At 33.2% G+C, this 14,688-nt stretch overlaps 1 protein-coding gene across 6 annotated transcripts in view; it reads right to left on the bottom strand.

Moving 5' to 3' along the window:
• ANKRD17 (ankyrin repeat domain 17) overlaps window positions 1-14,688 on the bottom strand; it is a 149,959-nt gene that overhangs the window by 27,799 nt on the left and 107,472 nt on the right. For all 6 annotated transcript variants that reach the window (XM_034671699.1, XM_034671700.1, XM_034671703.1 and 3 more), the window contains 6 exons: window positions 12,030-12,172; window positions 11,264-11,477; window positions 10,602-10,777; window positions 9,309-9,471; window positions 6,885-6,980; window positions 5,262-5,378 (listed from right to left, as the gene is read on the bottom strand). In XM_034671699.1, the coding sequence (XP_034527590.1) occupies window positions 5,262-5,378; window positions 6,885-6,980; window positions 9,309-9,471; window positions 10,602-10,777; window positions 11,264-11,477; window positions 12,030-12,172 (909 nt within the window). The remainder of the gene's footprint in view (window positions 1-5,261; window positions 5,379-6,884; window positions 6,981-9,308; window positions 9,472-10,601; window positions 10,778-11,263; window positions 11,478-12,029; window positions 12,173-14,688) is intronic.

Raw genomic sequence — 14,688 nt, 5'->3', positions numbered from 1 at the left:
GCCCTGTAGTGTTTAAGCAGAAGAGTGATACGACTTGATTTAAATGATTTAAGAGGATGGAAAATAGACTGCCAAGCAATGATGGAATCAGGGAGGTCAGTTAAATGACTACTGGGTAATTCAGGTAAAAGATGATATTAATGACTTGAACCAGGGTGAAAAGTCATTTAAAGAAAAGTGACTAGGGTTCTATATTTAGTTCTAAAGCAAAGGTAACAAGATTTTCCAACATAGTGGAGGATAAGAAGGAATCAACACTGACTTCAAGGCTTTTAGCATAAACAATTAAAAGACAGAGTTGTGGGTCTGGGGTAGGCAAAGACCAGGAGTAGACATTTAGACACAAGTATGAGATCTCTAATTGGTATCCAAATGGACAGGTTGAGTAGCTAGTTGGATATGAGACTGGAGTTTAGGGAAGAGGTCTGTGCTAAAGATATATATTTGGGATCAGCTGATATATATTTAAATTTAAGAAGCAGGATGAGATGACCAGTGCAAGAAGATGATCATGTAAAGAGCTAAGGGGCTTGCCAACTAAGGGAGGAGAAAAGGAGGAAGTAGCAAAGGAGACAAAGAAGGACCATCCAGGGAGGCAGGAGAAAAACCAAGTGTGTGTAGTGCAATGAAGATCAAGTGAAAAGAGTACATCAGGTGTTTTTAGGCTTAGTGAGATAAGGATAAAGAACTGAACACTGGATTTGGCTACATGAAAGTCACTGGGGACCATAAAAGCAGTTTTGGTAGGATTGTGAGAATAAGAGCCTGACAGGAGTAGATTTGAAAAGGATAAAGAATTCAGGGCACTTAGGAGGCACAGTTGGTTGGGCGTCTGACTCTTGGTTTCAGCTGGGGTCTTGATCTCAGGGTCATGGGTTCGAGCCCTGTGTTGGGCTCCACTCTCAGCATGGAATCTGCTTGGGATTCTCTCCCCATCTCCTTGCCCCTCCCACTTATGCTCTCTCTTTCTCAAACAAATAAATCTTAAAAAAACAAAAAGGATGAAGAATTGGAAATAGCCAAAATAGATGAGTTTGCTGTTATTATTTAGCTGCAAAGGGGAGCAAAGGAATGGGCCTGTAGCTGAAAATTGGGGAGAGGAACTTGGAGGAATCAAAAGGATTTTTAAGGCTGGAAACTAAGCCTATATGATGATAAGAATGACCTAAGAGAAGAAGAAAAATGATATAGGACAAAGAAAAAAGAATTGTCACAATGTTTTTGAGTAAGGGAGAACAGATCTAGTTTACTAGATGGACTGGTTACAAAAAGTTTACTTAGTAAGTGGGAGGAAGAGTATGGATGGAAATTTGTGGGTAGGGAGATGGGGTCGGGGAAGTCTGACAGTTTACTTCTGATGCTTCAGTTTTCTGAGGTAGAATGCAAGGTCATTAACTGAGGGTGAAAGAGGATGTATTGAAAGTCAGAGGATAAAAGAAAAAGTAATAGTGGTTTAGGTGAGTGGGAGAATGAATTAAATTAGGGAAACAGAGTATAACTACTAGGCAGCATTAAAGAATTTACTATAAGCCATTTAAAGTAAAATTCGTCATCAGGGTTGAGGTTTTTTTTCTACACATTTAGTTACTAGGGTACAGGTAAGAATAAGAAGAAAGAAAAGAGTAAGGAACAGTGAAGGGTGGTAGGATAAATGAACCCTACAATATATTGGTAGGTAGTGTTGTCCAGATTGTTAGAGGGAGAATTCAAGACGGAGTAAACCTGAAAAGATGATCAGAGAATGAAATGTATAAAAAATTAAGATTGTGGAATGGGCATAGTAAAAGCTTCAGGTGATGGCAAAAAAACCCAACTGAAAATGTCTAATAGGAATATTTTAAAAATACACCCTACACAGCTCCCAAAAAGGCAATGCAAGTTTACAAAGAAAAAAGCAGGGGAAGAAACAATAAGTAATAAAGTAGAGTGGTGAAACAAATATATCAAAAATGCAGACCAACAATATCCACAAAGGATACCAACAGCCATGAGTATAATAACCTAGTTGTTAATGCCCTAAGAGAACAAGCAATTAACTGCAAGAGAATTTCAGTTTGACTAGATAAAATGCTTCAAAGCAAGGACTCTTTCACATAATAAATGCTCAGTAAATAAATGTTTGCTGAACAAAAATAAGGGAATCTGATAAATATAATGGGTCGTACTTTCAGCAGCAGTTTTTATAAAACTATTAACCCAAATTTTCAAATTAGAAAGGCTGACCAAATAAGCACTTTTTTAAAAGTAATAAATTACTATACAGAACACTCAACTTAGACCAGATAAGACCCAACTCCAATGATGTTCCTAAATCAGATATGGTGGAGCCAGAATACACTGTGTTTCACTCAAAAGGCAAAAGCAAAAGCAAAAAAAAAAAAAAAAAAAAAAAAAAAAAAAAAAAGCGTATTTTCCCAGATATTTTCCCAAATGCTAGCAGATCTCAATCTGATAATTTTTCAAATAGAAATACTGGTCTAGAGTTCAGGAGAGAACTCCTCTGTAATCTAGAACTTTATCTCTACACCGCTCCCATTCAAAACTATTTAAAAAGTATCAGTACATGCAAAAAAATCAATTTACATCTAATTAGTTTATGATTAAGAATTATTTATCACTTTGAGTTTTAATATTGTAGAAAAATATGCAATGAAATTTGAAAGAAGCTCCTTTTGACTTGCTTTAAATCTGAGGTTCCTGAAAGCACGAACATCAAGGTTAAGAAATATGCAAAGAATTCAAGAAAATGACACTTGTGTTGCTGATAATAGTAGGAAAATATACTAGAAGTATCAAGTTTAAAATATATTGACCCAAGGGAAGAAACTTACTCTACAAAAATAAAAGCACCAAAATATAAGGAAATGTGTATAAGGGTTTTTATTGTAACATTATTTGTAGTGACAAAAAACTGGAAACAAACAACTATGGAGTGTATTCTGCAGTTACTTAAAGCACTATCAACTGACGATATCCCTCAATTACTGAGAGAGGGAAAAGCAAGTATTAGAGGAATGTGTTCACACGATTCTTTATTTAAAAAAAAGTACACCATCTCCGTATGTGTGAATATTCATTCGCTCAAGAAATACCTACTGAGCGCCTACAAAATATGTATTGACATGCCAGGCACCATTTTGTGGTACGTGCATTGTAGTGGTAGAGTCAAAGAAGATAACTAAATAAAATACAGTATTTAGAATGTTACACAGTGAAAACAGAGAAGGAAAGAAGAGTAGTAAGAGTGTTTATGGAAGGGAGACTAAAATAAGATGCAAATGAAGGGACATTTACAGCAGAAGGCACACCAAGAGCAAAAAGAGGATGGTCAGTATGGATGGAGCAAAGTGACCAAAGAAAGTAATAAAAATATATATATATATATACATACATATTCATATATATATGAATATGTATATATATGATCAGGGAGGTGTAAGAAGTATCATGGGTGGGCAGATCATGTACATTCTTAAAAGGCTTAACAGGTAATTGTAGAGGTGCAGACTTTGGTTACCATATCAGGTTTTTAACTTTAGTTAAATGTTACAATGGTGACATATGTTTTTCTTTAGTTATCTTTGCAGTTTCACAGTTTAAACTGAACACATTGCAATAAAGAAAAAAACTGAAGTTGATTGAGAACAGGTATTTTCAAAAAGATATTTCCTATAAATTGCTTCCTGACTTTATAATCTACAGGTATGCAATAAATTCCTAGATGTATTTAATGTAATGTATAAATATTTAGGCATGAAAAAAAGATTTTACTTAAAAACAGATATTTATGTCTCAGCTGTAGAAAGGATGCTTTCTAGATTTATAAAAATGCAAAAAGAAGCAGTATCATGAAATAACTTAGAGACAGCTGAGTTCTAAGATTTAAAAATAAGAGAGTAATGACAAAACAGGTTATTACAATACTTTGGGAAGAAAGAACTAAGACGTAGGTTATGTTCAATTAAGGGTGGGAACCCGGGAACTTGGAATGAAAAAAAACTGGGTCCAAACACTACCCTAGTTTAAGCAAGTAACTTAATTTCCCACAGATTTAGTTTCTCCATCTGTAAGAGGAAGGTAATAATATTTTTTAGTGAGAAGACTAAAATAATACATATTTTAGCATACAACTTAGCCCTATTATATTGGTTGGCATTAAATATTAGATAAGATAGGCATTAAATATTAGCTAAGACTGAATATGAAAATAGGTCAAGTAATAGTTATAATGATTATAAATATCTACTTCTCAATGTGCTCATATTCTTTTAGAATTTCAAAATGGCTAAAAAAAGCTAATTTGTTTGATCAGAATTTAAACCAGAGTTTTTAAATGAAGAACCTCCAATATTAAATATATTTTCTGAAAAAACAGTGTATTTTCACATTTATATTAGAATAAAATCTTTAAAGTAACTCATTTTTTGTTTATGTAAGTTGAAATTTATAGTTTAACAAAGTCAGCAAATACAGTAAAAAAGAAGGGAACTGACTCAAGTCAAAAAGGTTAAAATTATCACTGGATAGCCTTTACAAATTTAAACAGTACTTGTTAAGTTTTATAGCAGTTAAAAAAATTTTTATAACGTTTTAACCTTTTTATAAAAGATGAAATATGACAGAATATGTATTCCAACTCTTTTCCTGCTGTGATTACTATTTGTATTACATTCTAGAATATAGAGTCATTGATAAGAAGGGGGAGAAAGAAGGAGCTATAGGATTGTCAAAACCAAAAGTTGGTTGTAGTATTTTACTCCCTGTGGAAATAGAGGGGAATGATGCTGCTCTGCCTGAAAGAGAAAAGTGCAAGACAAATCATCCATTTAAAAAATATACTCATTAAACATTCCACCAAGTGATTGTAATTCACTGGTTGGTTATGTGATGGCAATGCATTCAGTACATCTTATAAGTTTGTTGGCAATAAATTACAAGGTCTGGGATCAATGAAAGATGAATTTGGATGGGGAATTAAGAGATCGTTGAGATAAGACTAAACTTGATTATTGAGGTTAGGTTTTCTGACTTCCAGATCAATGCAATTCCTATAAAATTTTGTTAATTTGATTACAAAGAAAGTTATTATAATGAAATTTAAAATAGTCATAATTCTCTCTACCTGAGTCAAACTTGGAGGAAAAAATATGTGCATTGGTTAAAGCAAAAACAAAATGAAACAAAACCAAAAAACAGGTTACAAATTAGGGGGAAAGCAAAAGGAAAAGTAGGTACTTTTCATATGTAAAGGTTATCATTACCTTTTCCAAGTCTAACTCCTCTAATAAAATGCTGGCATTTTTGTTTGCTTCAGCAGCCTGTCTATCTTTGGCTTGTACTATTGATTCCATACAAAGATGACACTTCTTCAGCATCTCCTAAAATAAAAAATTGAGATGTTTGCAGCCTCAAGAAACAATTCACATTTAGAGAGATTCCTGAAAACACGAAATTAAGGTACTTGAATGAACATAAGCAATAAAAATTAGTGGTAGGGAAAAAAAGGGTACAAATAAAATAATATAAATGGTGTATATTTTTAAAGTTTATTTCTTTATGATCTCTAGACCCAACATAGGGCTCGAACTCATGACCCTGAGATCAAGAGTTTCATGCTCTAACGACTGAGCCAGCCAGGCACCCTGGTATATGTTTTTTAAAATACATAAGCAAAGAGCCTCTACTGTCCTTCAAAATAATATCCATTGACTGGTACTTTGGAAATGAAAATTATTTACTCCTAACATTTCAATGGAAGAAATCATACAGCAAACAGAGCTGCAGTAATTTATGCCAGCTGGTTAATGGGCTAAAGGAAAAGGTCAATGTCAACAAAGAAAATGGGTTTAAAAAAATGTTAAAGTACTTAATTGGCGGAACTATTCTCAAAGCTTTAAGCTTTATTGCTACAACTTCATGTGCAAGAATCACGCTTAAAGAAATCATAGACATGGGTACTTACATACTTTTCTCAGTGATTTCATTCTTAGAACACACTACTTAACAGGAAAGGGCTATTTCCCTATTGAGACTAACGCCTTATTTTTAATCTCCCCACCCCTCCAAAAAAAACAGGAATGTTTTTATCACAGAGGAATGTAGAGGCGTGCAAGACAGTGAATTAGCTAGGTTAAATAAAACTCATGAAAAAAGAGTGCTCACTATTCTGTAGTAGAAAGACATTTTTGGATTCTTGACCTCTTTGCATTTTCAGAGGCATGTCTTAGGATTTTATTCAAACCTAAGTATAAACCCAAAGTCAAAACATCACCAGGGGAATATCCCAATTAGATGTCTAATAGGATTTATTTAACCTTCTCTACTTTTCCTGCAAAAATTCTGGCCAATTCATTCTTAAGCTGACAATTACTCCAATATTGAAGACATTAAAGTTTTCTTGCCCATGACTGTAAATAGTACTATGCTCAGTTCTGTTAAGGTATTTAAAAAAAAAAAAACAAAACCTACTGGGCTTGTTCCTTGCAGAAGAGGTTATCAGTCTGGATAAAAATATATATAAATTACAACACTAATGAATATTAACAATATTTGCTTTAGATTGTGTTTACATAAAAATTTAATTAGTTCAAGTACTATTAAAAAATAAAATTCTATTACAAAGAATGTTTTATTACTTTTTTAGGTAAGTAAATAATCTGAAGTATCTTTGAAACAGAACAGTTCATTCCCAAATACTAGATAAATGAAAACTGCTATATACCACACATTATTATTGCTTAGACTAAGGCTTTTTTCTTAGTGCAAAACACACCCATATATATGTATATATGTGTATGTATAAGTGTGTGTGTGTGTGTGTGTGTGTGTGTAACTGAATGGGATCCCTAGCTCATATAGTGGGATGAGTTTAATTATTATATTACCTTATCAGTGATGGTTGCTATGTATCTCATACATTCAGAATCTGATGGAAACTGATTGACTTCTTTGACTAAGTAGCGCACCACCTTCACATGACCCTAAAAAATAGATACCAATGTCAGATTGAAAACAGATTCTAACAGGATTCAGTAAATCTACAGTCTGTCTTATCTAAGATTACTTTGACATCAGTGCCACAAAATAAAGTCTTAATTAGATATTATTTGCACTGTAAATGAAAAAGAGACAGACTTTGGTTCTGATAAATCTACACTGTTCATTTTCATCCCACCCTCCAGAGCAGTACAGAATAACCTGATCTAAAATTCTAAACAATAATGAATAAAAAAACAATAAGCCAAAAATCAGTATGAAGAAATGGGGGATATCTGAAAGGAAGCAAAAACAAAAACAAAAACAAAACTTCATTTGTTTCAAGCTAACTCATAAGTGAGCATCCTAATGCTAAGCGTTAAAAGAGCAGGAATAACAATTTTGTTCTTTATTTCAGATAAAAATTGAATGTACAGCACTGTACTAGAAGTGTAAAAGAAATAAAATACATTTTCCTAAAGCATGAGCTATGATCATACTATTCGCTGTAACACAGTTCACTAAGCTCACAGACCAGTGCTCAAGAAACTCTTTCTCCAACCTACACTATTACTCTCTGAACACAACAACTACAAATTAGCCAGTCTGGTTAAACAGACTATGCTTAGTATATTTCTCTATCTCTTCCTTTCCATCTACATTTTTTTAAATTACTCCTATCTTTTAATGAATAGTTCAATGCCATTTGCATCATTCCTTGATACCTCGCCAACACTTCTACAGTATTTAAATTATATGGGGCACCTCACACAGTTACCTGACTTTGTGTGTGCATCTTACCTCCCCAATTAAATTCTACATTTCTTAAAAAGTGCCAACTGCTGCACTCTGTACAATGTAATATCCCAACCATTACAGCTGCACATGGTAAGGTACTGAAAAAATAATGGAATGAATACAAAGGCATATAAAAGATGAACATTGTTCTTAAGGAACTAAGTCTATTTGGAAAGATAAAATATATGCATGTTAGAGTAAGAACAAGGTAATTTTACTCAAAATGAATGACAAAAATAACAAACTGCAGAACTTCTACAACTTTTAGGAGATTAAGTATCTTACTGTGAGCTCAAATAGGATTGGAAGAGTTTCTGCAGAAGGGAAGATTTAAACTATGCCCAAAGAATGAAGAACTCTGGGAATGAGGAAGAACATGAGTATTTCTGAGATGAGAACAAAGGTGATGTGAGAGACAGCAACAATGAAAAGATCAAGCAAGGAGAAGACTCTCCACATCAGGGACTCATAGTGGGAGATGAGCTTGAAAAGCACTAGGATTGATGGTGGCTTTGAATAACAAACTAAGACTGGATTTCAAAGGATGACAAAAAAGGAAAAGGTTCTAGAAGAGGACACTAACATAGTGGAGAGATTAGGAAGATTAACTTGATAACAATATGTTAGCTTGCTTGGAGAAGAGGTGGATAGTCAATGATAAAGCATAAGTTTGACTGGTGGGGAAAAAAACATACAGACAGTCAGTGTCTAGGTAGTCTAGAATACCTAGGGAAAAGGTGGTATAAAGCACAGGAGCCAGAGAGAATTATAAGAGATAAAGGAGAGAAATGGCTTCCTACAATTATACATTAAAAATTTGCAATACAACAAATAATTTGCAGTCTATCAAGGGATTTTTACCTACCTGTCTCAAAATGACAAAACTCAAAATTATAAACCCTAAAATAGTTAATCCAGTTTTCCCAGTAACAAATTAAAACTGCATTTAAGAGACCAACCAAATCATTAAATGAAATTACTCATACACAGCTCTGTGCTATGCATTATAAGAAGAGAAACAAAGTTTCTCTCTCACAAAATTTATTTCTGCTTCTTAATGTAGTTCATTCAATTTTCAGTCATTTCAAAATACTGGTAGCTGGGTTTTCATTACTTAATTCTCTTATTCTTAGTAATTAGAGCAAATGATTATAAAAAAAATCAATTTAATTTTTTCCCTGCTGTGCTAATACAAGAAAACATTCATCCATAAGTAATAAGTTACTCTTAACTGGATTTACATTTTGACAGATTAAGTCTGCAAGTAGATTTTGAAAATGCTACTTACAACAACTTACAAGTTTACTTAGCTTTATTCATCAATATCAATATTTATGGTTTTTCTGGGATACCTCTATCTACCTTTCAAGTGTTGCCATCAACACTGAAATACATCAGTGTTTATTTGCACATTATTTTACCGGTTTCATCACTACTGTTAGATCCTAAAATGAGAGTCTTTAGTAATCACTAAACTATACACCTTCTAGCCTAAGTGAACAACATTTAAGTGAATGAGGATGAAAGACTTCTACCTTCCTAAATGCTGCCATAAGAGGAGTTATCTTGCGGTTGTCTGCTGCATCCACATCTGCACCTGCTTGCACCAGTAACTGAACCACATCAAGATGTCCACCATTTGCTGCTAGCCACAATGGAGTGTTCCCCTTCTTATTACGTACATCAATGTGAGCTCCCCTAAATGAATGACACAGATGTCATTGTTTAAAATAAGATGGAATAACAGAGATAACAAAATCAACTATAAACTTATGAAAAATATTCTATGAAAGTGAAGGACTATTTATAATACTGAAGGACTAAAATATATTTTTCTCTCAAAATTACAAAGCATTTCTAGTCATCAGATTTGTCATCAAATTAAAAAATAATCATATACTAATAATTGCTTTTCTTATTTTAAAAATAATGACTGCATAATTCTGAGTTTCAATCCTGAGAAAAGGTGAATTTTATTTAGTAAAAAATAAAAGTACATCCTGGTAATAGCATATTCAATACATTGAATAAACAGTATGCAAGAAACACAAACAGTATCCTACAAGTGACTCGTATCTATTTCGGATTACTTATATTCACGTATTTGTATTATGTGGCTTCGGAAAAGAACGAATCTAAAAATAACATGCAGGTTTAGCACACAGTGGGCATCATGGTAAGACTCAAGGTGAATAACAGGTGATAGGAGCCACTACTAAATACTACTGTTTAGGACACCATGCAAATGTTTTTAAGACTGTTAAAGCAGGAACTCCAATTAAACAGACAAGCATCTCTGGAAGACTGGCAGGCAACCTCTTAAGTGACTGAAAGCAGGAATTCTCCTGGATTCTCTCTGATACCTTTAACAGATCCACAACTGTCACTTAAAAGCCCTAACTGTTATTTAACCAAACAAAACAAACAAAAAACAAGAAAATCAACAATAAACCTTAGATTGCTGCTAGACATTTAAGATTTCAAATGACACTCTTTTCCGAAAACTCAAACCGTGTGGGAGATGTGAATATGGATGACAACAGCTGGATGTTGAACTAGCTTATTATAGTGCTTTAAAAGTGTATACACACCCAAGAAAGGAAGAAAAGAGTATTTTTAGGTTGCACTGAAATAAATCAGACAATGTAGCATAGCTCTGGATAGGTGGGAAATAACAGAAGTAGGTTTAAAAAATAAAACAAACCGTGCACTTGTAGTTTATAGAGGAAGTAATCACATTTGATTTTTCAATAGTACAATATGACCAGAGAGAACAGTAATCACTAGTAACACCACAGTCGTGTATGAAAAATATGGTAACATCATACCTGCCAATGAGAAGCTCACAGAATTTATAATGCCCTTTATCTGCTGCTATGGTTAAAGCTGTATCTCTCGAAGAGGGCACTGGAGGGGCATTAACATCAGCACCTTTATCCAAAAGAACTCGGCCCACCTCTGCATATCCACCAGAGGCAGCTTCCATTAGTGGTGTGAGGCCAGTCTAGGTTTAGTGAAAATAACAACAACAACACATAAGAGACTGCAAAGAGCTAAAATGTTTCAAGAACAATCTGGGGAGCAACATGATATAGTTGTTGCAAAGATTCACAACTAAATTTCAGCATTGACACCACTAGCCTGAGTTACAGTGTGATCTACTGAATGATACTCTATGTAATGCCAATTTATTGTGAAAAAAAAACTGTGTAAGATGCAAGCACTTGGCATATAACTGGCGCTAATAAATGTTTCCTTTCTCTTTCATAATAGTACATATTTTCTAGCTGATAACCCTAATACCACTATTACTTAAAAAATTTATTGTTGAGGTATTTTTAAGAGTGCTTGAGTACACAGAATGATTTCTAATTAAACATATGTAAAATATGTTACTAGAAAATACTAAAATTATAATTAGCATAATGCTACTGAACACCTTAAATATTGAAGCAATAAATCCATGTATAAATCTCAGACTTTTTCTTACCTTAGCTCTGTGTTCCACATTTGCTTTTCTATCAAGCAGAAGACTAACCACTTCAGTTCTTCCTTGGAAGCAGGCTAAGGTAAGGGCAGTGTTCCGATTGGTTTCTATTTGAGCATTTATGTCAGAGCCCATGTCTAACAGGAGCTTAACAGCAGCTGTGTGGCCATTCATAGCTGCTAACATCAGAGGAGAAATGCCCAATTTGCTACCAGTTCTGGGGGTGGAGGTATGGGGAGAACAAAGGAAAAGAATATAAATTTTAAATGTCCCAGAAAAATTAGACGAATTCTATAGAATTCTATTGCAGGATTTATTTAAGATTCTTTGTTTTGCAGGATTATTTAAAATAATAATTTTTCTCAGCCCTAGTAAGTCTGAGATACTACCAAGACTCCATTAGAAATCTTTTACCACCTTAGACCTCGAATACTTTCTGTATCCCATTTAACATAATGACCTGAGCCGAAAAGTGATTATTAAATTATTATTAATAATTTTCCACCCTAAAGCATATACTTATTTAATAAAATCTCCTAAGAAAACTGTGTCTACTTTTAGTACCATTAGAAATAAAATGAGGTTTTTTCAACTTTATAGCAATAGTTTTAAATACTTAAATAAAATCAATCTTAAAAATCTCCAACAATTCGGATTCTAAATTTGTAACGAAGGCATTTCCTAAATATGGCATTAAAAATACAAGTGTTCTACAAATAGCTTTATCATAACACTCTTAAGGGGCTTATAGAGAGAGAATAAAACTTGCCTAGAATTAATCTCAGCTCCTGCATTTAGTAATATTTTGATAATGTTCACATAGCCACCAGAAGCAGCCAGGCTTAGAGGTGTGTAATCAGAAACATTCCTGTGCTCTTTGTTTGCCCCTCGAGCTAACAATAGCTCCACCACCTGAAAAGAAGAGAGAAAAAGTTGTGTTTTCTTCTTATGGTGAAATAATTTGCAAGGTGTGCATTTCTGATTTCTTTATTTTTCTGATGTATCGTAGAAGAAAAAAAGAGGAAGTCCTTTTTTAATCCTTTGCACAAAATCGCCTCAAAAGATAGCAAGAGGTCTTAGAAACAACAGAAAGCTAGCTTCTCAATTAAAATCCATCTTGGAATTTGTTAAAATGACAGTGTTCATGCAAGGTCTGGATCTCAGATCTTGTTGGATCTCAGTGTGTTGCTGTGCAATCTATTTTAGAAATTGCTATTTCTGTTACTCTATCACATAATGGTAAAATAAAATAAGATTTTTTCATTTATATATGTATACATCTTTATGGTATTTCTTTAAGATTTAAAAAATGTTTTTGTCATCTCGACATCCAACGTGGGGCTTGAACTTAACCCTGAGATCAAGAGTCTCATGCTCTACCTACTGAGCCAGCCAGGCGCCCCTCTTTAAAATATTTTTTTAAATTTATAATCTAAAAAAAAATTTATAATCAATAACTAAACGTTTAAAATCTTGGAATAAAGCTAATGCTTATTTTTTCCCAACATTTTATTACGAAAATTTTTAAACATACAGAAAAGTTTAATAAATTTTCGTATACTCACTACCTAGATTCTACCATTAATAATCTACTACACTTACTTTACCACATCTATTTGTCCATTTTTTAATGTATTCCATTTCAAAGTAAATTGTAGACAGCTACAATTTTCCTAAATACATCAGCATATGTATCATGTAGAATATTCTTTTCAAATTTTGGGGGTAAAATTTGTAACTTACGGCACTCAAAATTTAAGTGTACACTTATTGACTACCTACAAATGCATAAAGCTAATGTAATTTAAATCCCTGTTACTTACTCATGCCCCGTTCCCAGTCAATCCCACCTATAGATTAGTTTTATCTATCTTAGATCTTCAAATAGATGAAATCACAGTGTTTGGGAGTCATTTCTGTGTATTGCGTAGCATTCCATTATATCAATATACTACAGTTTATTCTCCTACAGATGAACACCTTTGCAGTCTCTAGTCTTTGGCAATTTTGAATAAAGTTGCTATTCTTTCAGAAATACATTTTCACTGCTCACGGGTTCTATCCAGTAGTAGCATTTCTGGGTGTATGTTTAGTTTTATAAGAAATTGCCGACCTTTTCCAAAAGCAGTTGTACCATTTACACTCCCACAAATAATAAGCGAGGACTGGTTGTTCCACATCCTTGGCAAGATTGGTATTGCCAGTCTTTATCACTTTAGCCATTGTAGTTGGGTGTATGGTGGTAACCCACTGGGGTCTTAATTTGCATCCCCTGATATCTAAAAAATATTTACCATTTATTGAAATACTTATTGGCATCTTTTGTCCATTATACCATTTAATGCACAGGTACTAGTATTTTCACCTTCATTTTACAAATGAGGCAGAGAAAGTTAAAGATTATCCAAGATCACAGATCTTACCTTGCTCTTAGTACTAGTAAAATATCCTAAAATACTAACTGGGAAATAACAAATAAATGTTAATGAACAGTGCTTTGTTTTAACATATAAGCTGAAACTTTACTCATTTGAATAAAGCTATGACCAATTTTAGATTATGACTTCTGTCCATCACTTTTTTGCTTTTAGAGCCAGTAACACTACGTGGCTTATGCGACAAGATTATAAAACCAAGACCAAAAAAATGGTATTATGCTGTTTTACTTAACAGACAGTCCCTTAAGCAAGAAAGTAAAAAACCCTAATCAAATTTCTAAAGTTATTAATTCCATTATGCAAAGATAACTGACCTTAGTTATCTCTCAAAGGGAATGGTCTATTCCTAGAAAGTGATAAACACTCAATATAAATTAGTTTGTGACTTTATAGTAAAATGAGTCTCCACTGTTTAATTACTTCAAAATACTTAACTGTTCCAATGACACCAAATCAAAGCAACAGAGAGTTATAGGCAAAATTATTACCCTAAAAGACTTCTGTATCTGTTATACCTCATTTGTTACGTTTTAGTAAGAATATATAAAGATTATAGTTATGTTATAGGCTTTAATATTACTTTGAAAGGAAGGAAATCAACTGATTTCTTTTTAATTCAACATTGAAAAATTTCTTATCATATAAAGCAAGAATTATTTAAAGCTATATACTGACCGAAAACTTCAGTTAAATCAAAATTTTACTTTCATTATATTCCCAAACAGAAGCATTTACATTTCCAAACAAGTTTTTCAATTTAATGTTATTACTAATTGTATAAAGTTCTGTCATAGCATTTCAATTTGAGATTAATGGGGATCACTACATTTTCTGATGTGTATCAAATCAAGCAGCTTATTTTTTTACTATCTTACTTCCTACCATTTGGGCTAAAATTCTTTTACTATACCAATCACCTCTACTGTGAAATACGGGTGGGGGGGGGAATGATACAAATGTATTCACATTATCAACCAGAAGGTTGATAGT

This window comes from Ailuropoda melanoleuca, chromosome 11 (genome assembly GCF_002007445.2).
Source record: "Ailuropoda melanoleuca isolate Jingjing chromosome 11, ASM200744v2, whole genome shotgun sequence".
NCBI classification, from domain to species: Eukaryota; Metazoa; Chordata; class Mammalia; order Carnivora; family Ursidae; genus Ailuropoda; species Ailuropoda melanoleuca.
Note: the sequence above shows the minus strand (reverse complement) of the source record. Positions and strands in the feature narration are given on the sequence as shown.